Source organism: Hippocampus bargibanti, linkage group LG10 (assembly GCF_051943395.1).
Source record: "Hippocampus bargibanti isolate YZ-2025 linkage group LG10, ASM5194339v1, whole genome shotgun sequence".
NCBI classification, from domain to species: Eukaryota; Metazoa; Chordata; class Actinopteri; order Syngnathiformes; family Syngnathidae; genus Hippocampus; species Hippocampus bargibanti.
Genome location: NC_142743.1, coordinates 10743987 through 10769976, shown reverse-complemented (window position 1 = coordinate 10769976; position 25990 = coordinate 10743987). Strand labels below are relative to the sequence as shown.

Genomic DNA, 25990 nt, shown 5'->3' with positions numbered 1-25990 from the left:
AAAAAAAAACGACCATGTATAGTAAGGCGTTTTTAGCCGAAAAAAAAAACAACCATGTATAGTAAGGCGTTTTTAGGCAAAAAAAACCACCATGTATAGTAAGGCGTTTTTAGGCAAAAAAAACGACCATGTATAGTAAGGCGTTTTTAGCCGAAAAAAACGACCATGTATAGTAAGGCGTTTTTAGCCGAAAAAAACGACCATGTATAGTAAGGCGTTTTTAGCCGAAAAAAACCACCATGTATAGTAAGGCGTTTTTAGGCAAAAAAAAACGACCATGTATAGTAAGGCGTTTTTAGCCGAAAAAAACGACCATGTATAGTAAGGCGTTTTTAGCCGAAAAAAACCACCATGTATAGTAAGGCGTTTTTAGGCAAAAAAAACGACCATGTATACTAAGGCGTTTTTAGCTGAATTAAATGACCATGTACAGTATAGCAAGGCGTTTTTTGGCGTAAAAAACACACCATGGATAGTAAGGCGTTTTTGGCTGACAAAAAGGACCACGTCAGGCGTTTTTAAGTGAATAAAACCCACCATGTACAGGAAGCCGTTTTTACGAAAAAAATACAAAATAAAACAACCATGTATAATAAGGCGTTTTTAGCTTGTAATATTGTAACTGAACGATCGATAGATAGATAGATAGATAGATAGATAGATAGATAGATAGATAGATAGATAGATAGATAGATAGATAGATAGATAGATAGATATGATTGGAATATGAAATATGATTGATTGATTGATTGATTGATTGATTGATTGATTGATTGATTGATTGATTGATTGATTGATTGATTGATTGATCCAACTGGGTCGACTCGGCGGACGGATTCCTGTTGCAACACAACTGGCGTGACACGACTAAAACCTCTTACACGTCATCAACTGCAATTACAATCGCATTCGTGCAGCTGCTTGTGTTTTCAATCGAACTCCAAAGCAGACTGGATATGCTTTCTCCGATGGTTTTACTGTCACGCGGCTGTCAACGCGCAGCCACAACAAAGCCAATGCGCATGCGCACCATCGCCTCCAAACACGGCGATGACATCACTCATTCAAAGCACCCAGAGACAAGCCCGGACACATTACTGTATTTATGTCGCCTCACACTGACAGCTGCTCAACTTTACGTACCGGTATCGAGAGGAGAGTTACAACATAAACAACAAGAACACGCGCGGATTGTCACGACATTTTGTCCACTTTCGCGGATTTATCTTATCAACTCGGGGAGCGAGCTGTGTAAGGTGACCGCCCCGCGACGATGGGCACTTTGGAGAATGAGTTGACATCGGCGGCTGCCACGGGGAACACAGCCGAGGTGGCGAGACTCCTCCGGGCAGGGGCGGATGTCAACGCGGCCAACCGGCTCGGTTACACCGCGCTCCAGGTCAGGACAGACGGAACCGGGGGACGGGTGGTGGTGTTGTTGGTGGTGGTGGTCTTTTCCTTCAATCTGTGCGTTTTTCCACCAAAAAAATAAATAAAATAAATAATAATAATGAAATAGACAGGAGAAAAAAACATTGGTTTTTATGAAGCTATAATATAATCTCTTGTATTAAACGAATGCAACTTTTTTTCATTAAGTTTTACCAAAAGCAGTTTTTTTATGAATACAATAAAAAACAATGTTGCGTTTCTCATGAAAATTAAATTAACAGTGAACACACTTATAGAACATAACCAGATTTTGATGGTATTTTCTTTAACTCATTCACTGCCAGACGTGCAAAAATGTGTCTACTCCAGTACCAAGGTTTTTATCATTTTCTTTCAAATTCCAGGACCCACAGAATATTTGGTTTTAGGACGACAAACATTCAATAAAGCGTAAGAAACCTTAGACTCTCGTTTCATCAATTCATTCATAAGTCTATGGGTCTGGAGTTACCTGAGCTTGAAATGGGGGCGGCTGTACAAAATACAATCCATACATATTGATTTATATAGCGCTTTAACAACTGCTGAAGCTGGAGTAAAGCTCTAACATGGACAAAAGGCAAATCCTGCCCCCTCGTGGAAGGGAAAAACGTGACCAGAGGTCTGACCAGCGCTTTATCGGCACTTCCCGCAAGAAAAACCAAAACCCGAAAAAAATTCTGCAAATGCGCTCCACGTCATGCATTTCAATTTCTGAATACGTTCGGGAATGGCAATGAATGAGTTAACGAAAGTGAAACTTTACATTTTAATCAGATTATACAAGGGGAAAAAAATAAAGAGTTAATTCCTAAATGATACGGGTCTGGAGTTATATGAGCTTGAAATGAGGACAGCAGTCCAAAATACAATGCCATAAATACATATTGGTTTATATAGCGCTGAAGCTGGAACAAAGCTCTAACATGGGAAAAAGGAAAATGCTGCCCCCTTGAAAACATTGCCGGAGGCCATGGCCAGCGCTTTATCGGCACCCAAGCCTGAAAAAAACAAAACCCCAACAAATTCGGTAATAGCACTCTACGTCATGTTTTCAATTCCTGAATAAATTCGTGAATTGCAGTGAATGAGTTGTTTTACCAAAGTAGAATAAAACCGTTTTTTATGAATACAATAAAAAACAATATAGTCTGTTTCTCATGAAAATTAAATTAACAGTGCACACATTTATTTTGATGTTATTTTCTTCATTAAGGCCGTTTTCATAAAAACACAAAAAAAGAAACCCTCAATTATTTTGGGGTGTGTGAAAGGAAAAGTCACGATGTACTTCCATGTTATGTATTTCATTGAAACGACCTTACACACACACCGAATCTTTTATCCCCATTCTGGAATGAAAATGTAAAGCAATACTTTTTGTTTTCAAAGGTGATGATGATGGGCAGCACGCCGGTGGCCAAGCTGTTGCTGGCCGGGGGCGGTGACCCAAACGTCGCCGACGGGTGCACCGGGAGTACGCCTCTGCACGACGCGGCCCGGGCCGGCTTCGTCGACACTGCGCAGCTTCTGGTTGGCTTCGGCGCCTCTCTGCAGGCCAGGGATCACGCCAACTGTCGGCCCGTGGATGTGGCTCGCAAACACGGCCAAGCAGATGTCGTGGACTTCCTGGAGTCTCTGTGAAGGACTTTTTCCCCCAGGGAATAAAGATCCTGATATTTAATTTATTAAAGGACTGGGGTTAAGGACATTGACTTGACTTGTTGGCAAAGAAATCTGCATATTGGTGAGGAACAAAGTTGGAATTGTAAACATTTTTAACGTTATTTATTAACCTTATTTGGAAACATGCTTGAATCACTGAAATAACCAAATTGAAGATGATGCACTTTAAAAGACAGTGTCAACTATGAAATATCTGTCGCATTGCTTTGTTGGCCATTTAACATGAAAAGACAGTTTTTCATGAAAGTCAGATTAGTGCTAATAAAATGGCGGGGGCGTGAACTCACGCGCTGTCATTCCCAAATTTATTCTGGAATTGAAAAGTGTGACATGGAGAGCCATTCCCAAATTTATTCGGGTTTTGGGGTTTTCTTGCTGGGGTGCCGATAAAGCGCTGGTCAGACCTCTGGCAATGTTGTTCCCTTCCATGAGGGGGCAACATTTGCCTTTTGTCCATGTTAGTGCGTTGTTACAGCTTCAGCTGTTGTTAAAGTGCTATATAAACAAATATATACTGTATTGTATTTTGTACAGCCGCCAGCATTTCAAGGACAGATAACTCCAGACCCACATAACTTAGGGATTAACTCTTTTTTCCAATGAAAGAAGAGAGTCGAAGATTTCTTACACTGAATTGCATGTTTATGCTGTCCTACAACTCAATATTATGTGGGTCCTGGAATTCGAGTGACGATGACAAAAACCCTGGCATTGGAATGGACACATATTTGCATATGTTCTGGCAGTGAACAAGTTAAAAAAGTTTTTTTTTTTCTTCAAATTTGATATGAATAGTCCTGTATTTATTTTTACAATACCACAATCATGATCATTCCTCTGGGGGGAAAATTCAAGTCAGTGTCATGAAATGAAATCAGAATTTTGCCGGATGAGGCTTTGGGTGGGGCCAACTACTTAATATTGAAGGAAATATTATAAAAAGCACATTTTGCACAAATTATGGCACCTTTCCAAACGCATTTGGTTTTCATTTTTTATTGTTCGCAAAGTGGCTTTTCATCCACAATGGGGAAATTTGCTAATAATACATACGCACACACACACACACACACACACACACACACACACACACACACACACACACACACACACACACACACACACACACACGCACGCACGCACACACTCTCACACGCACGCACGCACACACACACACACACACACACACACACACACACACACACACACACACACACACACACACACACACACACACACACACACACACACACACACACACACACACACACACACACACACACACACACACACACACACACACACACACACACGCACACACGCACACACACAGTTTACTGGATCAGCATGTACAGAAATAAAAGTGAAATTCCAAATGTGTCCAACATTCCCAATGTTCTTATGGAACGTTCCTATTTGCTGTCATATGGCAAATAGGTGTTGCACAAATCAAAAACAAACAAAAACGGAAATTAAAAGTAACAAAAAATAAAATAGAATAGTGGGTGTTGGTTGAAATTGGCCCACTTGAAAAACTTGTTGTTTTTAATGCAAAGGGAAACTGCTTGGGCAAATGAATGGGAGCAGAATGACAGATGTTAATCGGGATACCATTCCAGATAAGAGGAAGGATGTGTCATCAAAAGGAAAAAAAAACCCTCAATCAATCCATTTAAAATCTCACTCATATTAAAGACATGAAATTCAAATATAAAGTCCACTAAAATAAGAGTGAGTGAAAATGTCCAATTCATATTTGAGAGTGTGAGAAGTCCTGAGATATGGAAGCAGTCACCAGTGACAAACGCACAGCTGAGCCCATCCGTCCTTTGCTCTTATGGATTTCAATGTTTGGGCAACATTACTGCCGACTGGGCCATTGCCTGCAGCGGAGCAAACAAATCATTATTGAATTATCATGTGTGCATTTTTACCACGTGGTAAAAGAATATGTAAACATTGAGAAAAAAAAACACAGGGACTGAAACTCAAGTGATTAAAAAGTCAAAGTCAAGTATTTATCATGCTAAAGAACAACATTTTCCGGCAAGCGTCCACTCATTCACAACACTTGTGCAAGATCATACGAGTGAATACAAAATGTGGGCCTTTATTTTGCGTAGTTTACATTAGGAACACACAATTTTGACATTCAGGGACAGATTTTAGCATGTTGACAATTTGCTTTCCTGGGCCATATAAAATAATAATAATAATAATAATAATAATAATAATACATTACATTTTAAGCACCTTTCAAAGCTCTCAAGGACATTTTAAAATCACAGACAAGCATAGGTACTGTAATAAATAAAATACAATCACAAATAGAATGCAATAAATAACACACAATTATAAATAGAAACAAGAGAGAGATCTACACAGAAAATGCAATTTTTAAAATGCCCCGGTGGGCCAGAACTGGCCCCTGAGCCTTGAGTTTGACACCTGTAATGTAAATTTTGCCCCTCCACCTTTATTTTATTTATGTATTTATTTATTTATGTATTGATTTATGTATGTATTTATGTATGCATTTATTCATTTATTTAGTAATAGCAAGCTATTTGATTGATCGTCGCAGCCCTAACGGATCTTAATCAAGGCTCCCAGCGTCGAACCGCAAGCGCTGCCCCTTACTTTCAAGGAAGTGGTGGTCTGGCTCCAGTCCATCCGGCTGATCTGGGGGATGGCGGTCAGCAGGATGCTGCTGGCTTTGTTGGCGTTCTCCTTCATGGTCTTCATCACGTTGTCCACGCAAACCTGCAACGACGGAAAGGGGGGGGGTTGTGTGTGATATCACACAATTTATAAAAGCCGGATATATAGGCGTGATGTTATTTGCTACGACAGGTGTCTGGAGAACCGTTTTTGGGAGATGAGGGCATGTTCACGGATTTGATAGGTGACAAATGAGGCAAGTTTAGCCATGAGGTTGTTTCAGGATCATTTTGCTGAGCTTCCAGTGGTGAAAGACCAGAAAGGCGGAGTGAGCGGCAGGGTCCGGGATAACGCAGTGGATCCGCCGCACGCGGGTGACTTTCATCAATCCAAACGGACTCCGCTTCCCAAGTTCCCGCCGCTGACCTCCTTCCTGTCCTGTTGCAAAGCGCCCGCCACATCCTTCCGCCCACCCCCGGATTCACAACTACCTCCTGCACAACTGCCAGCCTCCGGTCTAACCCGTGCCAGAGGAGGTTGACTCACGATGACTCATGAACTTTGCTGTCTTGCAAATAGGACCGAACCAAGTGACACAAACAAGGGCGAATTGAGGTCACATTCAGATAGATGGAAACATTGTTGCCCGTGGTCATCGCTGAGGAGTCCAGGCCACAAATTGCGAGAAAGATTGATGACCTGCTCCCGAAAAGCTCAGAATGGCCGCAGGCATTGAAAACCAAGAACTAAATACATTTAAAAAAGGCATTTTACTGAAACTACAAAAAGAGCTTCCATATCTGTTCCTATACATGTACAGTGATACCTCAGCTTACGAACTTAATTGGTTCCCAGAAAATAGTGTGCTTCTCATGTACATGAAAATAACTCAGAAAATCAAAAACATGGACTCACCGCCTCTTCGTGCTCCTTCCAGCAGTCGTAGTCCGTCGCCATGGCGATGCTTGCATAGCACAATCCCGCCTCCTTGGCCAGGACCACTTCGGGGACGGTGGTCATGTTGATGACATCGGCGCCCCACTGGCGGAACATCAGGCTCTCTGCCCGGGAAGAGAAACGGGGACCCTCGATACTCAGCATGGTGCCCCTAGCGTGGCATTTGACCCCCAACGTGCGGGCCACCTCCACCAGCAGCTGTTGAGGAAGCAGGTGGGATGAACCAATTGGGTCACGGGACGGGGGGGCAAAATAATACAATTGTCAAGGTTTTTTTTAACCCCTCCTTGTGATTTAATATGCAATTTTTGTTTTCAATGTCCATTGTCTAATCTGAGGGTGGGGGGTGTTGGAGCCCATCCTAGCCGTCTTCGGGCAGTAGGTGGGGACACCGTGAACTAGTTGCCAGCCAATCATAGGGCACAGTCGGACCAACGACCATCCATGCACAGACCTAAGGTCAATTTGAAGTGTTCAATCAGGCTGCCATGCATGTTTTGGGAATGTGGGAGGAAACCGGAATATACCGGGAAAAAAAGCCATGCTGACACAAGTGAGGCCAGGATTCAAGTGAATAGGATTCATCGTTCGGTATGATGTTGCAAGTTATGGCCGTTTGGGCGCTCACCTCTCGGGTCCTGTTGCAGAAAGGGTCGGCCATGGGAATGTGACACACACCTGCAGGAATGCTTGGCCGCCCGTCGTAAAGCGTTTGAGCTCTCTTGGTGGTTCTAAAAAGTACACATTGCGTTTGTTGATGTTCATTACGATAATTTTGCAACCACGACTGTCAATGAAGCGCCACTGAAAAGGACAACTGACACCATTTTATTGTTTCCGAACTGACATCAGAAAAAGTTTTATAGCATCTAAAATACCCGCAATACGCAGGCTGTCCCTAAACTACTTCAAAATGACCTCGGAGATGCCGAGTTCCAGAAGGTCCCGCCCCCTTGTTCGTGACGTCACGCCAGGACGTCTTGCCTTGCTCTCGAATCAAAACAATTGCTTCAGATTCGCAGAAGATGCTTTCTTGCTACTCATCCAGTTATGAATATGATTCAAATAGTTCTGAAGAGGAAAGCATAAATGTTTGCAATCGATTAAAGAAGTCCTTCCGTATCATTTTGAGGTGTCTGGACTCCAATGTAGTGTCCCAGAAAACACACAAGATGGCGGCCAAGCTCAGTTGGAAATGGGCTGATTTGTCTGATGGGAATTTGTGTCAATTAGTATCAAATAGTAGTCTTGGTGCAACACACAACAATTCACCATTGTGTTATTTATGTGTTTTCCTTCTAATTTTGCCATCAACACGGATCAACACGATGTTTTCAGAGCAAACAACGTACCCAAAATGCATTGTGTGGCGCTTTCTCGGTCAGGGGCGTTCCTTCAATGACGTAGGGTGAGGACTCGTCACCAACTCAAAAACAAGACTTCCTGAATATTCAGCACGAGTCTTAAAGCGTAAAGTATAACTATATGTGGTGGAATCTTTGTAAGTAGAAGTCATTTGAAGTGATTTTACAAATTATGGACACAACTTGTCTGGAGGCGTCGGTTGTCCTTTCACTGAAAATTAGCAATGGGCGCCGAGGAAGTATACGGAGTGAAACAACATTATGTTTTAGGATCTTTAGATGTTTGGGTGTTTAGCCTGGGTTGATGACAGAATGTTTTTTTCGTGAATTCACTGAAACTGTTTTTACGAAACTGTTTTTTACGGGAGAAGAAGAACAGCAACAATAACAACAAAAGCGAATCAACTCATTCACTGCCATTCACGAATTTATTCAGGAATTGAAAATATGACGTCTAGTCTCATTCTCGGATTGTTTGGGTGCCGATAAAGCACGGGCCAGACCTCTGGCAATGTTTATTCCCTTCCATGATGAAGCAGCATTTGCCTTTTGTCTGTGTTAGTGCTTTGTTGTTAGCTTCAGCTGTTGTTGAAGCGCTATATAAATCTATATGTATGTATTGTATTGTATTGTATTTTGTACAGGTGCCCCTATTTCAAGTTCCTATCACTCCAGGCCCATATAATTTAGGACTTAGCTCTTTTTTTCTGATGAAAGAAGAGAGTCAAGTGATTCTTATGCTGCAGCTGAATTGAATGTTGATGTAATCCTAAAACTCAATTATCAGTGGGTTCTGGAATTCCAGTGACAATGACAAAAACCCTGGCACTGGAGTGGACATATTTTTTGCACATCATCTGGCAGTGAACGAGTTAATGGCTTATTTATTCCAAGCCACGGCCCTTGCATATACATACAGTATTTTAGTTTATGTAGCGCTTTAACAACAGCTGAAGCTGGAACAAAGTGCTAACATGAAAAAGAAGGAAGAGGGCAGACCTCTTGTAAAAAGTAAAACCATTGCCAGAGGCCATGGCTACCGCTTTATTGGCACCCAAGCATGAAAAACAAAACCCAGACGTCGTCATATTTTTAATTCCAGAATACATTTGACAATGGCAGCGAATGAGTCAATGCGCTGCTAGGAAAAAAAAATGCGAAAAATTCTCACCAGTTATTCAAGACACGTGAGACGAGCAGGGAGAAAATGTTCCCAAATCGTTTAGAGAAATATCGTTGGGGTTTAAGTTCCAACAGGGCATGTGTCACTTGGCCTGAGGTGGAATGTCACCCTTTTTTTTCACTGTTAACATTGAAAAATCAACAGGCAGTTGTGACGCCAATTCAATTCGGAAGTCAAGTGGCGCGTAAACAACTAATGATTTTCAAGAAAAAAGAAAAGATGGAACAAGCATGACAAGTTCCTTCCTCAACTAACCCGAGAGACTTTGACATCAATCATGTCACCGAGATGTGTGGGAAGATCACGCTTCACTTTTCAAACAAAACATAAAACGTTACAAGAAGAATTAAACCTGCACGCAGCCAGTAATTATCTTCCCTTTTTTGTCGGCAGTTCACCTACCCACTGCATTTTCTGTGAAAACAACTAGTTCTCATGCCTTTCTTACAGCTCTTGTGAAGGATCTACATTAACTCATTCACTGCCAGTCATGTGCAAAAATGTGTCCACTCCATTGCCAGGGTTTTTGTCATTGTCACTCCAATTCCAGGACCCACAGAATACAGCGATACCTTGGCTTACGAACTTAATTGGTTCCCAGAAAGAATGTGTAAGGTGAAAAGTGTGTATTCCAAACATTAATTTCCCATAGGAAACCATTAAAATGAAAATAATCCGTTCGCAGGTCCCCGTAAAACATCTACTGAATAAGCCTTAAAACTACACCAAATCAATGTTTGAAATAATGTCTGCCAGGTGGCCCGGGGCGTACAACTTTTATGTCGGGCGTACAACTTTCAAAACGTCTCGGCCCAGGTGGCCGACAACTTCTTCAAGGAAAAGAAAAACTTTTTTTTTTTTTTTTCAAATCAAACGTTTTATTCAATATAGCAAAAGCTACAAGCAAACCGCTACAAGTCAAGGCGGACTCCTCTTTCTAAGCGACTTTAAAAACTCTCAAGTACAAATTTGCAAATATCCCCATTGTTAGACGAATAAAGGTTTTCTGATTCTGATTCCGATTACACTTTAGAGCAGGGGTCGGGAACCTATGGCTCGCGAGCCATATATGGCTCTTTTGATGATTGCATATGATTGCAATTGTCAATTTGCATACTCAGCACCGGCAGCCAATCAGAAGCCTGTTTCGTGCTTCGGTCTACACCGTGACTGAAAAGTGTACTTGAGAGTTTTGAAAGGCGCTTAGAAAGAGCAGTCGACGTGGCTTTGAGCAGACAACGCAAACATTGTGCATCATGATGACAAACGACAACTGGAGCAAAATCTTCAGCAAGGGATATTTACCGTAAATTAAGCAAGGGAGCATTTGTGGTAGGTACTTCCTTAATTTAAAAAAAAATCCTTCATACTTTACAACAATGTTTTTTTTTTGCGATTAGTCGTTGTATTGTGTTTCAAGTTGTGAAAAATGGGGCTGGCAACTTTATGGCCGGCCAGGCAACTTTTCAGAGTTGTCTGCCCGGGTGTCCGCTAACTTTTTGTCATGAGTTTCAGACACTGACAAAATATACCTTATTTTATGTATTATAAATATGCTATGGTATTTTAATTAAAGAAATAAACTGTACTGCATAATAAATGTGTTTTATTTACCTTCGTGATGGTCCTTGATGGCTTGATGGAATGGAGTGGGAGGAGGTGGGAAGGACACATTCCATAAGGACTGTAGGAAAGAGGGTTAACCAATCTTTCATATGCTTATGCCCAGGGACGGACTTCCCTCCCTGTGTTATGAAAGTCCAGTTAGGCATCTTTTTCAAAAAAAAACGCCGGTTTCATCACCATTAAACGCTTGATGAGGAATGTAGCCTTCTTCTTCCACCATCTCGAGGAATGATTTGTAAGCTTTGGCAGCTTTACCGTCATAACTGGCTGCCTCACCATGACGAATGACACTATGAATCCCTGTACGACGCTTAAAGTTCTCGAACCATATCCGTGGCTAGCCTTGAAATCATCCATGGATGACGAACCTCCAGGTTGCCACTTGATGATATCCTTGTGAAGTTGCCGTGCATCTCCGCGATAATTTTACCTAGTTCCTCATCAATTTTGTTCTGTTTAGCTGGGTTGATAGCTTTTTGCATAAAGTGTCTCAAGGAGTTCTTGGTTGTACATTTTGGAAGTTATGATATTGCAACAGCAACAGATGCAGGCAGGCACACTAGAAACGTCATTAATAGCTGGTTCCCTTGCTTGTCTTTTCTCTTCACATTGTACAGATGGCTTGTGCGGGTTATTTGTGGAGCCTGATTGATGGGATACTTTAACCTTGAAGTCTACACTCTGCCTCTGAACTATCAATAAAGTTGAAACAAGTCCAAATTTCACTGAGTTTTCTATCCATTTTCTCACCTTTCCCTTGTTTTTTTCATTGTCATGTGCTCACTCCCCTTCTCCTCCTCACTGCTGCGCATGTCCTGCTGCGTGTGTCTCCTCCCTCATCTACCACAGATCTTGACCAATCACGTACAGCTTTAACCGAAAACTGGGGGCGGGGAATAGAGGACAAAAAAAAGTTGGCTTCCATTTCCAGCTCCTCATTCACTTCATAGATCCAGCTCCAAGAACCGGCTCGTTCGCAACACATTACTCATTGTGGCGCTCCGTGTGTTTCCCGAAAACTAGTTCGTATGCCAAGATTATGTTCTCGCGAATTTAACATTCGTAAGGCGAAAAGTTCGTTAGCTAAAGCTGAGGTATCACTGTATTGAGTTTTAGGACTACATAAACACTCAATACAGTGTGAGAAACCTTAGACTCTCTTCTTTCATCAGGAAAAAAAAGAGTCCATTCCTAAATGATATGGGTCTGTAGTAATATGATCTTGAAATGAGGGCGGTTGTCCACAATACAATGCAATACATACAGATTGGTTTATATCGCGCTTTAACGACAGGATCAAGCTGGAACAAAGCGCTAACATGGACAAAAAGGAAATGCTGCCCCTTGTGGAAAAGGAAAAAAACATTGCCAGAGGCCATGGCCAGCGCTTTATCGGCACCCAACCATGAAAAAAACAAAACCTGAACAAATTCAGGAATGGCACTCTACGTCATATGTTCAATTCCCGAATGAATTCGTGAATGGCAGTGAATGCGTTAATAAAAGCTGTATTGTATTACTGCAGCTCCATCTCGTGGCTGCGTACCAGAACTGCCACCATTATTGTAACTTCTATTCTTTATATGAACAGTTTTAAAATAGGCCATTCATTGAAGATGTACTTCAAAGGGCCTTGTAATGCATAAAATACAGTCATCAGCATAACACTTTTTAATAATAATAATCATAAAACTATCAAGGTCACCTTACAGTCACAGGGTAAGTTTTGTAGTGGGTGATTTTAGACAAGTGGAGCCACATAGAACATACCGTGAACAGATTTTAACATTCACTCAACCAGCATAGTTACAATTTTAGACACATTTTACTTAATCGAGCAACCTTTTATTTGTCAAATTGATTTTTGGCCCGCTCACCACCTTACCGGTCAATGAACTGATCGATGATGACGATATCACCGGGCTGGATCTCTTCTCGTAGCGATCCGCAAGCTGTGGTGGCCAATATATGTGTGCAGCCCTCTTCCCTCAGAGCCCAGATGTTGGCCTGATAGTTGACATTCGATGGCATGACGGTGTGTTGTCTTCCATGCCTGGAGAGACCCGAGAAGCATTCAGGATGAAACGCTAAATAAGGCCATTGTATAACTTGATCTGATGAAAAAAACCAGTTCCAATGCATGTTTGCATTGCTATTTACTTTTTCGAGAAGCACCATGCTACTACACCGTACCTGTCAACCTGCGAGACACTGTGACCTTACTAACGGCTCAATTTTTCCTTACTGAGAAAAAAAACCCATGCGTGTGTAATATTTCACTGTGCAATTTTATGAACAAAATTTCACATGTAAATATGAATACTTTTAACAAGTTCCAACATATTTCTCACAATAATCAAATATGTTCTTTGTTGTTGAGCACAGTAGCTTTTTTTGCTGTGGACAATTTGAATTTGTGTTCTTACAATGTATAATATTAATTAAAAAATGAATATCTCAGCGCAAAAAAAACACAGAAAAATGTTTAATTTAACTGATTTCAAAATAAAATTTCACTTGACCAGAACTCTATGAACTTTTGTTTCTTCTCGAGACTTTTTGCACGGACATGTTTTCTCGGTGGTCAATTTCAATCTTTACCAATAGCAATATTTGTTATAATTAACATCATTGCTAATATTTAATGACAAAAACGGAATCAAAATATCTCAAAATTATATGTAACAATTTTTGTTTCCCGGACAAATCTTGTATGCCGTACACATCTAAAAATGTGCAAAAATCGTACGGCAAAATACGGCCGGTTGAAAGGTATACTATGCTGCTATAATCCAACACCGGTCAAGATTGTGTTTTTTTTTTTCAGTGTTAGTTGATATAAAAAGACTGAGGAACCACAAATTCCTGCAGTAATAAAAGAGGGCGTGGACCGAGTGTTTGAAAGTGAAAGTCACTAGATGGCACTGTTACGTTTTATTTCCGCTATACAGTACGAGCCCAATGGTTGATTGTATAAATACTATTTAGAAAATTAAACACTTGTCGATGCGGTTGTATTAAGCAAATGGTTCATACCTTGCCAGTAGTACACATTCGACATTTTTAATTTTTCCCAATATCAAGGCATCTGAAGGCTGTGAACAAAACAACAATAATCGAGTCAACGAATGAAGCAAAATAAAAGTTAAACGGTCCAAGTGATGTTATAATGTTGAGCACACAACGAACCATTCCATATGGCGTGTCAACATAACGTTCGGTTCTTCTCTCCAGTATATCAGGATCGTCCAGACCCGAACCACCAATTATTCCAATCTACGTTTTTACAAGAAGACGACAAATTAAGGACAGGATCTCGCAATTACATTATTTTGTCAGACGTACTCGGTTTTTGGTGCTGAGCTCACTTGGAGTACTTTTACTTTGAAAAGCTAACGTGACAGTCGTGCCGAAACAGAAGCATTGTGCTAAGGGTTAACTATGACTGGTGATATCGCCCGCTACAATTAATAAAAAAAAGTGGGATGTTTGCTAAATAACACTAAAACACGTGTCCCAGCCGGCAATGGTACGTCAAGCCTTGCATTTAGCTATGCTGCATACTGCTCGGTTAGCATAGCTCGGCGCCCGGAGGTTACAAACGCGTGGAGGGATTACAAAGCCTTTTTTAAATATTTTACCTTAATTGAGGACGAGGAAGACATGACGTGATTGGTTATTATGAAGGAGATTGCAAGGCAACCAAGTTGAAGCTTCTGCAAGACTTCACGTGGACGGGAAAAGGTCGGACATGTCACTTCCTGGTTACGAGTGAAGTGTCGTTCGCGAACAAGCTGGTTCTTGGAGCCGGATCTCTGAACAGAACAAAGAGAGCCGGTTCCTACAAGGAGCCGGAAATGGGAGCCGACTTTTTTTGTCCTCAATTCCCCGCCACCAGTCTTCGGTTAAAGCCGCACGTGATTGGTCGATATCCGTGGTAGAGGAGGGAGGGGAGAATTACAGACACACGCAGCAGTGAGAAGGGGAACATTAGGGTAGACAGGTGGACAAATGTTAACACACTATGCTGTTGTTATTATTATTCAATTCTATTTTTTTACTGGTTGGTATGATAGCATTATTTATATGAAAAGCAAATTAGTGACAACTGATCATCAGACCAGAGTAAACACAGGCAAAGTGAGTTAGTGGATGCTCTCTATGCACATATAAATCAAAATATTTGATATAGTGTATTTTTTACATGAGTAATTCGTTTTTCACACAATTTTACACGATTTTTGGTAGTTAATTTAAACAACAACAAAAAACAAACAAACCGAGGAGCCATTTTGGAGCCATAATAGCCGGATCTTTTTCATGAGTTGAGCCAAAAGAACTGGCGCTTTGAAGAGAGCCGGATTTCCCATCACTACAGGTTACTGAAACCTTCCAAAATAAAACCGCGTAACCAATCCGGATGTTCGGCTCTGCAGTCAAATTTGATTCTCGCCTCTTTCATCTCGAACTGCTTCAAACAAGTATTTGCAGTATATGAAAGTACAGTGTATATGAAAAAAATTGCATGTTGCCCATAGAGGACATTCGCCCTCCCCCAAACAATGACTTGAATCACTGATTAATGTTAATCTATAAAATTGAATGCACACATCATCATAAGTCATTATAAGTGCCTTGCATGTTGGGTCCGGGAGGACAGTAATTTCATCTGTGCTGTATGTCATGCATATTAGCATATTTGACAATAAAGCTGACTTTGACTAGACTTTGACATACGCGACTAACCCCCTCTCCGTTTCAGGAATTTTTAATTATTTTGTTTACAAATCTCGCACTTCTTTTGGTCAGTCCTCAATCCCCGTCCCCCATATGTAATTTCCAACATTAAAATACAGAAAATACCTTTAATACAAGTACTCTTGCTGATTCATTCGCAAACGACAAAGATTATGATGACCGTCATTACCCGCCGGCCCCCCCAAAAAACAATCCCTGAGAACGCTGGAGAAATTAGAAATTTTAAAAATGATATCCAAGAATAATGCCTCCCGTCACAACCCCACCTGCAAATCGCTCACGGTGGCACTTGGTAAGAAAAGGAGTAATCGGTTTACGAAAGGCAGTTAGTTACAGGCTAAATGACGTCCCATAGCGATTTATTTGTCGGATAGCTATACGATTGAAAATACTTCAGGTAGGGGGCACTAGGGGTTGTTGTAGCTATAAAATGAACCCACAGAGAGAGTCATTGAGCTCATCGGCGGCGGCGTTCACGGGGGACGGGTCCTTGCCCGAAGTATCGCCACGGGTACCGTCGCTCTCGACGGCGATTGGCGATAATTTTTCTTCGCCCCTGCGCCGTCTGCTCTTCTTCTTGTGTTTCTTCTTCTTCTTCTTGTGCCGTTTGCTGCGGACACTCGGGCTCCTTTCGTCTTTACCGTCTGTGGTTTTTGCTCGGGTTTCGGGGGTGGGGTCCGGCAGGGACGATAGGTTCTCAAGATGGCGGGTTTTGTATTTCCGCTTGCCGGCGGGTTTTTCGTAGCGAGATCGTCTCGTCGGCGGGGAGTTTGAGCGAGTCCTGGATGTGGAGTTGTGTCGATCTCGTCGCCGACATTCGCCACTACGACTTCTAGAGCGAAAGTTTCGGTCTGGATGCTGTCGGCTAGCTTGACGGTTGAAGTCGCTTTCTTTTTTTTTATATTTACCGTCGGATTTCCCGTCCCTGCGCTCGGAAGACTGATAGTCTCGATCTCTGACGCGATGGCTAACCGGGCTACGGCTGCGTCGCCGGCAATCGCCAATCGATCTTTTCCTTTTGTGCTTTCTGTCCTTTGGCTCATGTTTCCGTCTGGATCGCTCGGAACCGCCTTTGTCTTTTTTGTCGGACTCACTCGACGCCTTGCAGACTTTCGACTTTAGGCTAGCGGGTCTTTCTTTGATATCGAGACGGTGACTGCAGTTCGTGTCAATGGGTTCACTCCTTGGCGAGGATGACGGACTATTGCTGTTAAAGTTAACGTATTGCGGCGAGGGCGGTGCTTCTTTTGCATCGTCGCTCCAGAACTCGTCGGAGGAGAGCTGAACCAGCTCGGGAGTTCTTTCGGTCCGCGCCTTAATAAAACCCACGATGACGCAGTCATCACTCTCCGATGATAAACAATCCTCCAGTCGAATGGGTGGCGGATTTCCTTGCCGCGGCGGGGTAACGGTCGTTTCTTGCGCTTGCCCCTCGAAGCTGCTGTCCAAATCGGAGTCATGAACCGACTCCATTCCCGTCCGACTTTGCTCTGCCGTGGTGGAATACGACGGCCCGGGCGTTTCGTCGTCCCAAAGGGAGCGGCTCAGGTTAGACGTGGCGTAACCGGGGGTTCTGGGGGGCTCCAGGTCCATCTCCTCTTCCTCGGAAATGGCGATGATGGATGAGTCGGAACTGACGTCCGTATTGGAGGAATGGGTGGATCCCTCATACGTGGCGTGTTGGTCGTAGGCGTCCATGTTGAACGGTGACTTTGCAAAGCTGATGAATTCGTGTAGAAAATGCTCGGTGCGGCCCTGAAGAAACGGCCGCAGCTCTTCCTGGATGGCTCCGTCCTCCATGTTCACGCGGGTAATTCGCGACATGATGATGTGCTGGACGATGTTAACCAGCGAGCCGTGTGCGCCGTATAACACCACAAGCTCTCTTTTCAGCCAAGGGATCAATCTGTGCAAGCAAGCGGGGTTCTTCCGATAAAACTCGGCCGAGGTGTCGCGGGACCGTCCGCCGTCGCGCACGCAGCGTACGCGCAAACCCTGTCGGTAAAGTTCTCGCCGGAAGTTCACCATTTCCAGTTCTCTGACGTTGTGCGTCGTGCGGCCTTCGCTGGCAGCCCTCCTCTTGGCCGCCATCCTCGTCATCATGCGACGGATATAACGAGTCCGCTCCTGTTGGGGAGGATTGGCCGTTGATTCGAAAAGGACGCCGTTATCCGGAGGGGGTGAAGTCCTTCCCCAGCGTTGCCGCTGGACCCCGGTAAGCGTCGTACGATATCGAAAGCGCACGCCACCAAACATCCCGAAGGATCCATTCGTCACCGGTTTCAGGTCGTACTGTTTGAAGTCTTGCTCCGATTTGATACTGTGATAAATGGAATTAAACGGCTGCTTGCATAATGGGCATTCAGCTTTGTTCTTGGACCACTCGTGGATGCAGCGAAAACAGAACTTGTGCAGGCAGATGTCCAGGTAGGCTATGTTGTTAAAGACGTCCAAGCAAATGGGACACTTGGAATCCGGAGACACTTCGGCCGATTTGGCTTCCGGGGTTTTCCTCCGGTCCCTCTTCTGGTTCTGCTGGAGGGCAAGCTTGATAGCAGACATGGTCTGGAACAAAAACAAGTCACGGTGTGCGCATTTATTCTTATTAATTTGAAATGTACATGGGAAACACTGCCGCTCTGGTTTCAGGCAGTGTCCCTCTCGCTTGCCGTACTTTGATTGTGCTTTATTTAACAAGTGCATGGGATTTACATGGTAGTTCTTTTCATCACATTGTGGATCTCTATACTGGTCGCCCTTCCATCGGTTTTTATGCGTGACAAACAGTAAACACTGTGTTCCACTTTGCATTCTATTCCCATGCGAGGCCGGTCTTCATTGCGATGGCACATTTCGTACTCAATGTGCATTTACGAATGCCATTCAGAAGCAAATAGCTTACCCAAAAAAGCATCAAGTAACTTAAAGTGACAATATTTAAACCTATCAACAAAAGGATTTGAAATAATAACAGTAATGAAATAAAAAGAGGTTTGTAGAATTACTAAACAACAAAATGCCTCTCGAGGAACTGGAGTTCCCCCAGCTCTGAATTAGACCATTTGCAACCACACAATCAAATTGCGTCTTTGTTTCAAAAACAAAAAAGGAAATACAACAAAAAATGCACTTGACTTTTTGGAGGGGATCGTTGTTTAACCTAAAAACTCATTCTTGATTACCTTTTCTATAGGTGTAAAACTGAAGTCATATGTATGTATTTTTAAACAGACTTTTTTTTTTGTCCATGCTACCGAATGGATTAAAATCTCGGTTCGACTTTGTATTCAACATAAAGGTCCTCGGAGCGAAGTACATCTTAAATAGAACGAGTACACAATTGTACCTGACATTACATACCTTACACGTCTAACACGACGACTCAGACAAGAATGAATATCTGTCATGTAATGAAGCATACTTGCCGGTGAATTTTTAGCAACACTACTTTATTCCATACTATTCTCGAATCCCTGCCAAGAGCCAACATCTCCAAATGAACTACATTGTTGTTGTTAGCATGAATGTTATGAAATGTATAAAGCAATATGCAGCAGGAATTATTACATGGCAAGCCCTAAACGGGTGTTCCTGTTCTACTGCTTGTACTTTTTATTTTAAATTAAAATAGCTAGACATAACCGTACCCTACAGTGCATACTTAAGACAGTCTTATTGCCTCAATGCTATTCAGAGACGATAGTTTGAACGAGAACGTACTCGATTCACTCGTTGACGATCTCGCCAGTTGATCGAAGTTACGGCTAATGCTAACCAGCGCGGTCGGCTAACTGTCCTGGAGTAGAGATTTAACATAAAATGAAGATATATTTACCTCTGATTTTTAATCAGACGGGTAAGTTAAGCGACCGATTCACCCGTCTCTCGGAAAGGCGTATGGAACATTTGAAAAATTCCAACAACTCTTCCCGAGACGCGAAACGCGTCTGGATGACATCATTCGTTCGACGCTTAAAGCAAGTTGCCTGTCTTTCGTAATCTGTACTCAAATTAGACCTTCACAATAAGACTTCAGTTTCTTCTTTTCCTTTCGGCTTTTCCCTTCAGGGGTCGCCACAGCGAATCAGTGTCCTCCATCCAACCCGGTTTAGTGCATCCTCTTCTCCCTTTATGACACAATCCTCTGTATTTAACCCGGCTTGGCACCGGTACACTGGCTTGCGTCCCCTTGTGGCTACATTCACAAGACTTCCGTTTAAGAAATAAAATCTGACAAATAGTTCTCGTGAATGTGAATCAAGTAAAAATGGATCGGTCTTCCCCTCCAAAATAAACTTGTTTTACACTCTTGAAACAGTGCCTGACACCCACAAGCAACAAAAACTAATATGTTGACAAAAAAAACAGTAAAAACAGAAAACAGCATTTCTTTCTTAATACGTACAGTTAAGTAACCATAAAAACAAATGCATATTAGCATATTTGACAATAAAGCTGACTTTGAAATGTTGAATTAAAACTATGTACTTGACAAGTACATAGTATGACAAGTACAACATATTCCAAAAAGTTCCATTGCGTTATGCAGTGATCAAACACGTGGAGTCAGTTTGTGTTTTAGTAATTTTCAGAAATGAATACTGGAGCATATAACAGCAAAATGCCTGACTATGTTACACAATATTTAGAAAGAGACTCACAGACATTATATAACTTATATTTTAATTGGCATATACACAGTTTTTTACAAGCAGACAATTCAATTGGTCAATGATGCCCGTGGCTCCCAGGGAGCTGCGGAAGAACTTCTCCTGTCTCCAGAATAGTGTCACCCTAAACAGAAAATAAAGGACGCACATGCACAGACACACACGCGCACAAACAAGTTTTCCCCAATTAAGAGGTGCTTTATGCAAGAATCATTGCACTACGCTACTCATTGTATCACTAGTATTTTAAACAGATTTTGTTGATTGAATACGTAGATATGACATGACCGTTTCAGCTGCATGCCAATTTCACATATTAAATGCAGAATAAGTACAAAACATAGTGAATGTGTTATATGCTGATACTGGTAGCTGAAGATTCCTGGAGCTTCCCCCCCCCCCCCCCAAGATAAATGAATTAGATAGACTTACCGGGAAAAGCTTAGGCTTCACTTCCACAATTCCGTATGGTCTTTTCTGTGAGAGACAACATCACAAAAAGTTATTAACTAGGGTGTTTATTTTTGTAAGTCCAAATCTAACAACGTTTGTTTGATTGGGAAATTGCAATAAAAAGGTTGAAGCAAGCATTTTAATTTGGTAGAATTATTGTGAAGTTCACTTCCACCATCCAGAGCTCCCGAAGCTAACCTTTTAGAATATGCCTTTAGTACTCAAATCACACTTATTGGTACTGGAAAAATGTGAAAACCGTACCCAACTGTATGTCGTGTTTTAGTAGTAGTGTTGATTTGTAGCTTTAACTTACAGCAACATGGTATTTCACGTAGTAGTGGACAACCCAAGCAGGAATCAACAAGCGTGTCAATGTAAAAACGCTCCCTTTGTATGCTTTGTATGTCTGTAAAGAGAAACATGTCAAATGATAAAATTATGTCATAAACTATGAACAGCCATCATTTGCAATCAAACGCAAAGCTGGCGATCGATCCCCTGTTCTGACTAGTTAAAATTTCCCATCTGTATTTCGATGTATACAAAAATCCAGAAATATTTAACAATAAACGGTAAGCGTGTATTAGCATCGCTACTAGTTAGTGTTAGCATCACTCACGTAAATCCTCCACAAGCTTTTGGGCTCGAGAAAGCCTGCCCAGAATTTGGCGACGGCACCGTGTGGTTTCGCCTGTACGACGGGCTCCCTCGGACTGAGTTCCTGGTCCTTCAACCATTGCCTGCGAAGCTTGGCGAGTTGCTCCACACGAAGCTTCTCGTCTGGTGTGTAACCAGACATGATCGTTTATTTATCTGATATTGTTTAACAACCTCAGCGACGCTCCAATGACACCATGGAGGACGTCAACACGGAACCGGAAACTGATACGAATGCTGTACGAGTTTAGATAGCGACACCTGCTGCACGGGATGAATACACGCAACAAACATTTGTGCAGTATGCTTTTGTTGTACAACTCGCTTTATTGTCACAAATAAAACGTGACGGGTAGATTGATTTGACACTCTAAACTGCCCACAAGTTTGATTGTGGAGTATTTTTTTGTCTTTGTGTATCCTGCGATTGGATGGGCGAGGATGGCCCGATCAGATAATGGATGGATTGTAATGCAATGTTTTCATTCCCCGGTTAATCATCCACGACATTTATAAGACCAACAACGTCTATATTTATATGTTAGCTAGGTATAAGATATATCAAGTGGTAAAATGTCCAAACTACAGGATCAAAGTGTCAATTGTATTGCTCAACAACGATGACACACGCACCAAAAACGTCACAGACAGTAGGGCGTTTTGTTGAGGCGTATTCATCAAGGTTGGACTCATACAAGTGAACTAACGTTCAGTCGAATACTCAAGATCATCCATATTCAGGTACCATGTTTAATATTTTTGATCAAACATGAAAACATAAATTTGTTTTACCTTTCTGATGTGATGGAAAATCTGATACACTTAAATATGAGCTGTCCGTTTTACCTGGAGAAGTGCGTAGCAACAATTTTAATAATTGACATTGAAAGTTGGACGGTCTACTTTCATAATCAAAGTTTTAATGGCAGTAAGGGCTGTGTTTTTAATTGTCGCCGCCCCTGTATCAGACAAAATATAATTGTAATTTCCGAGGGTATTGGAACGCCACATACTCGCTACGTCAAATTCCTCTTCTTGTTTCTGCCTCCATGAAAGGAGACTAACCCTAAACCTCAAGGTAGGGCGCGGGATCGAAGAATACAGACTTTGTGGGGTTTTTGTGACTTTTGAGATGAAAAGTGGTCGTTCCACTTCTCATCACCAACATGTGGCAAAAGTGCCTCTCTTGTCACGTGATCGTTGCTCTTTATGCTTTTCACGAGACACTCCGAACAAACCTGAAGTAACGCAAAGCAGGTCGGTTTGAACTTTCTGATCTTTTTTCCGCCCCTACATGCTGTTTGCGAGGTTTTTCAGCACAAGGTAGGCTTAGTTATTCACTGTTTGGTTCGGATCCCGTTTCGTGCCAGGGTATGACCCCAAAATATTGAGCTAGCGTTTATTATTTTACGTATTTTTTACGATGTGGTAGTCGACTATCAAATTGTGGATACAGATTACAAATATTTATTTTCTCAAACTCACAACCCTGCCACCAGAGGAGTTCCGTATTTTTTCCCCCAATTAGAATAGCCAGATAACTATTGGTTCCGCGTCTCCCATCACGTGACCTTCGTGACTCACCAGTGCGTTAAAATCCCAAACATTTTTCTTAAAATTATTTATGATGTACTTCCTTGATATTTTCCCATGCGCCCTGTTGTTTTCCTGCTAACATTGCATTGTGGTTTATATACTCTATAAATCTTCCGAGTGACCATCGATGCTCAGTTAGAATTGCATTATGGTTAAATTATTTTGAGTGCGCAACATTTTTTTTACAATATTTTTGATATTCATACACCCCAACAGTCGTAACCCCTTATTAATGCACTTTATAGTGAATAGTGTACTCAGGAAATAATATTGATGTTTGTTGTGGTTCTGGTAAACAAAGAAAAAAAAATCTCCATTCACGTCATTTTTTCACAACGTGTTGTCATCTGTGGGGGTTAAAAACTGTTTTTATAAAAAAAATAAGGAACCCCAGGAATAGTTGCTTCATGTTTTTTTAATCAAAAATTATTTTGAAGTTCTGAAATTAGCTCAATCTCGCTTGTATATTTCCCTGAAAAATGGCTACAATTCCCTCTCCACCCTCCTGATTCCACAGGATGTCTGTCATTCCACCCCGCCATGTTGTTTGGGAGTCGGAGCGCCTTGTGGCTTACCTTCACCCTCGGCCCTGGACGCCCGGTTCTGTGATCCTTGAGCGCCGGGTGCCTGGAACAATGGCGGGCAGCATTTTTCACCTGGAGGAGGCAGAGTATTTATCCTGGATGCTGGGAGCCAGGGCGATAGCACAGTTATTGTGCGAAAAGCTCCAGGTGCACCGGTGTGCCTTGGTTACAAGACCACATGTGGACCAGCCTGCTCAGGTGTGCAACACTTTTACCATTATATTAATTCAAAACCAATTTTAACGGATTCACTGCCAGACATGTGCAACAAAATGTCCACTCCAGTGCCAGGGTTTTTGTCATTGTCACTTGAATTCCAGGATCCACAGAATATTTTAGTTTTAGGACTACATAAACATTCAATACAGCATAAGAAACCTTAGACTCTCTTCTTTCATCAGAAAAAAAAGTTACTTCTTAAGTTATATGGGTCTGGAGTTATCTGAGATTGAAATGGGGGCAGCTGTACAAAATACAATACAATCCATACGTGTTGATTTATACGTATAGCGCTTTAACAGCTGAAGCTGGAACAACGCACTAACATGGACAAAAGGCAAATGCTGCCCCCTCGTGGAAAAAAACACTGCAAGAGGCCATGGGCAGCGCTTTATCAGCACCAAAGCATGAAAGTACAAAACCTGAACAAATTTGGGAATGGCGTTCTACGTCATATTTTTAATTCCCGAATAAATTTGTGAATGGCAGTGAATGAGTTAAGATCATTTCTCGACTTCGGTCAAGCTTCTTCCAAGTTTGTGACGTTTCACTGTGCCTCCCTATTGTAAATCTTGCAAATTGGATTGTCATGATGATAAAAAAATTGGAATAAATATTTAAAGTTTTATCTAGTTACCTAGTTGCATGCGCCATGGCGGGTGAGTCACAGTCACTTTAATCTTCTAGATCCGTATCCTCCCACTTCACGGTCTGGATGCAGAATGGTGCCCCCACCAGGCAGGTGAAGAGGAACAGCACGCCCACGATCCAGGCTACTGCACCTCCAAGACGGCGCCTCGATGGAGCGACGCCCGCCTTGACGAAATCCAGGCCAAGATCCGTGCCAAACTCCCCAACCCGGACGCACCGCCCAACCTGACGTTCCTGGGAGACGACCAGTCTCATCCCGGTTTATTCTCCCGCATCGTCCGCGGCGAAGAGCCGCAGTGGCGGGTGTGGGAGGACGATGGCCACGTGTCTTTCCTCACGCCATTCCCCAACTCGCCAGGCTTCACCGTGCTGGTGCCACGGCGCCCTTTGACCTCCGACATATTCGGGCTGAGCGAGAGCGACTACGAGGGGCTGGTGTTGGCCGCCCGCAAGGTGTCTCATCTTTTGGAAAAGGGTTTGGGGGCGTGGGGCGTCGGGCTCATCTTCGAGGGCTTTGAAATTGATTACGCCCACGCCAAATTGATCCCGTTGCTGCAGGCGCCGTCTGCCAGCCAAGGAAATCTCAGCTTCCGGTCGGCGTGTCATCAGTGTGTACACTCGTATCCCGGTTATGTCACCTCAGAGGATGGACCAGGAGCGTCCTTGGAGAGTTTGGAGGAGATGTACGCCAAAATGGCCTTAAAGTAAATAGATTTAGCATTTTAGCAACACCAGATATTGACCCAAAGTGCACATTTCCGGTGTATGAGGCGCACCCAAAAGCTGATTTCCTTCAAAAAATGACCCTGCGCCTTATACGCAGGTGCGCCTTGTCTGTGAAGTCATATTGAGCCACAACAGGTCTCGTAACTCCTGTCAGCAGCCACCGAATCCATTTCCCGTCATAGAATGATAAATTTCATTCCGAAGCGCCTTTAAAAACTCAAGGTCACTATATTGTTGCCCAAGCCTTGCTATCTATTTGCTATATATGGCTAGCTGGCTATCATCTATGTAGCTATCTGGCTAACTAGCCCGCTGGCTATCTATTAGCTATATAGCTAGCTGACTATCTACTAGCTATATAGCTAGCTGTCTAGCTAGTTATCTATTGGCTATCCACGAGCTAGCTTGCCTTCTATCTGAGTTACATCCAGGTTGAGTGAACGCTAGCAAAGTAGTGCGTAACCCCAGCCTCTACTGTAGCACCTTATGTGGTGTAAAACTTTCTCATTAACTATAAGGTGCACCGCCTTATAGTCGGCCTTGTATCTTGAAAAAGTTTCAAAATACACCATTGGGGTGGCACCTTTTACTCCAATGCACCTTATACACGGAAACATATGGTATTCACATAAAGTAGATTAACATTGGATGTTGTCATTAAAAGACTTTCACAATTTTGTTGTGAATTTCTTATTTTTTTAAACTTAGCATTGCAGCTAATTTACACTCTCAGCATAGCCTATTTATGGTCATGGCATTATAGTC

The 25990-nt window shown here is 42.4% G+C and overlaps 5 protein-coding genes across 8 annotated transcripts; 2 read left to right on the top strand and 3 right to left on the bottom strand.

The window, feature by feature from the left end:
* Window positions 1-1070: 1070 nt before the first annotated feature.
* On the top strand, window positions 1071-4417 carry cdkn2 (cyclin dependent kinase inhibitor 2). The gene is made up of 2 exons (XM_089006108.1): window positions 1071-1399; window positions 2824-4417. Exons 1-2 carry the CDS (start codon window positions 1274-1276, stop codon window positions 3073-3075), a joined length of 378 nt encoding a protein of 125 aa, XP_088862234.1. The 5' UTR covers window positions 1071-1273; the 3' UTR covers window positions 3076-4417.
* Window positions 4406-14708, bottom strand: mtap (methylthioadenosine phosphorylase). The gene is made up of 8 exons (XM_089006107.1): window positions 14550-14708; window positions 14098-14184; window positions 13945-14003; window positions 12794-12961; window positions 7364-7466; window positions 6694-6933; window positions 5758-5880; window positions 4406-5000 (listed from the first exon to the last, which is right to left on the bottom strand). Exons 1-8 carry the CDS (start codon window positions 14571-14573, stop codon window positions 4962-4964), a joined length of 843 nt encoding a protein of 280 aa, XP_088862233.1. The 5' UTR covers window positions 14574-14708; the 3' UTR covers window positions 4406-4961.
* A 475-nt stretch (window positions 14709-15183) lies between these two features.
* On the bottom strand, window positions 15184-19662 carry toporsa (topoisomerase I binding, arginine/serine-rich a). Its single transcript, XM_089006106.1, has 2 exons — window positions 19502-19662; window positions 15184-18231 (listed from the first exon to the last, which is right to left on the bottom strand). The coding sequence occupies exon 2, from the start codon at window positions 18226-18228 to the stop codon at window positions 16090-16092; it is 2139 nt and encodes a 712-aa protein (XP_088862232.1). The 5' UTR covers window positions 18229-18231; window positions 19502-19662; the 3' UTR covers window positions 15184-16089.
* Window positions 19663-20332: 670 nt separating this feature from the next.
* Window positions 20333-21687, bottom strand: ndufb6 (NADH:ubiquinone oxidoreductase subunit B). The gene is made up of 4 exons (XM_089007272.1): window positions 21412-21687; window positions 21106-21198; window positions 20769-20813; window positions 20333-20460 (listed from the first exon to the last, which is right to left on the bottom strand). Exons 1-4 carry the CDS (start codon window positions 21589-21591, stop codon window positions 20395-20397), a joined length of 384 nt encoding a protein of 127 aa, XP_088863398.1. The 5' UTR covers window positions 21592-21687; the 3' UTR covers window positions 20333-20394.
* Window positions 21688-22064: 377 nt separating this feature from the next.
* LOC148892423 (uncharacterized) lies at window positions 22065-25899 on the top strand. Of its 4 annotated transcripts, none has more exons than XM_089007269.1 (3): window positions 22065-22190; window positions 23563-23827; window positions 24536-25899. In XM_089007269.1, exons 2-3 carry the CDS (start codon window positions 23564-23566, stop codon window positions 25205-25207), a joined length of 936 nt encoding a protein of 311 aa, XP_088863395.1. In that variant the 5' UTR covers window positions 22065-22190; window position 23563; the 3' UTR covers window positions 25208-25899. The 4 variants fall into 4 exon arrangements, with proteins under 4 accessions (XP_088863395.1, XP_088863396.1, XP_088863393.1 ...); XM_089007270.1 differs by lacking the exon at window positions 22065-22190 and adding an exon at window positions 22430-22527; XM_089007267.1 differs by lacking the exon at window positions 22065-22190 and adding an exon at window positions 22535-22706.
* Window positions 25900-25990: the final 91 nt, after the last annotated feature.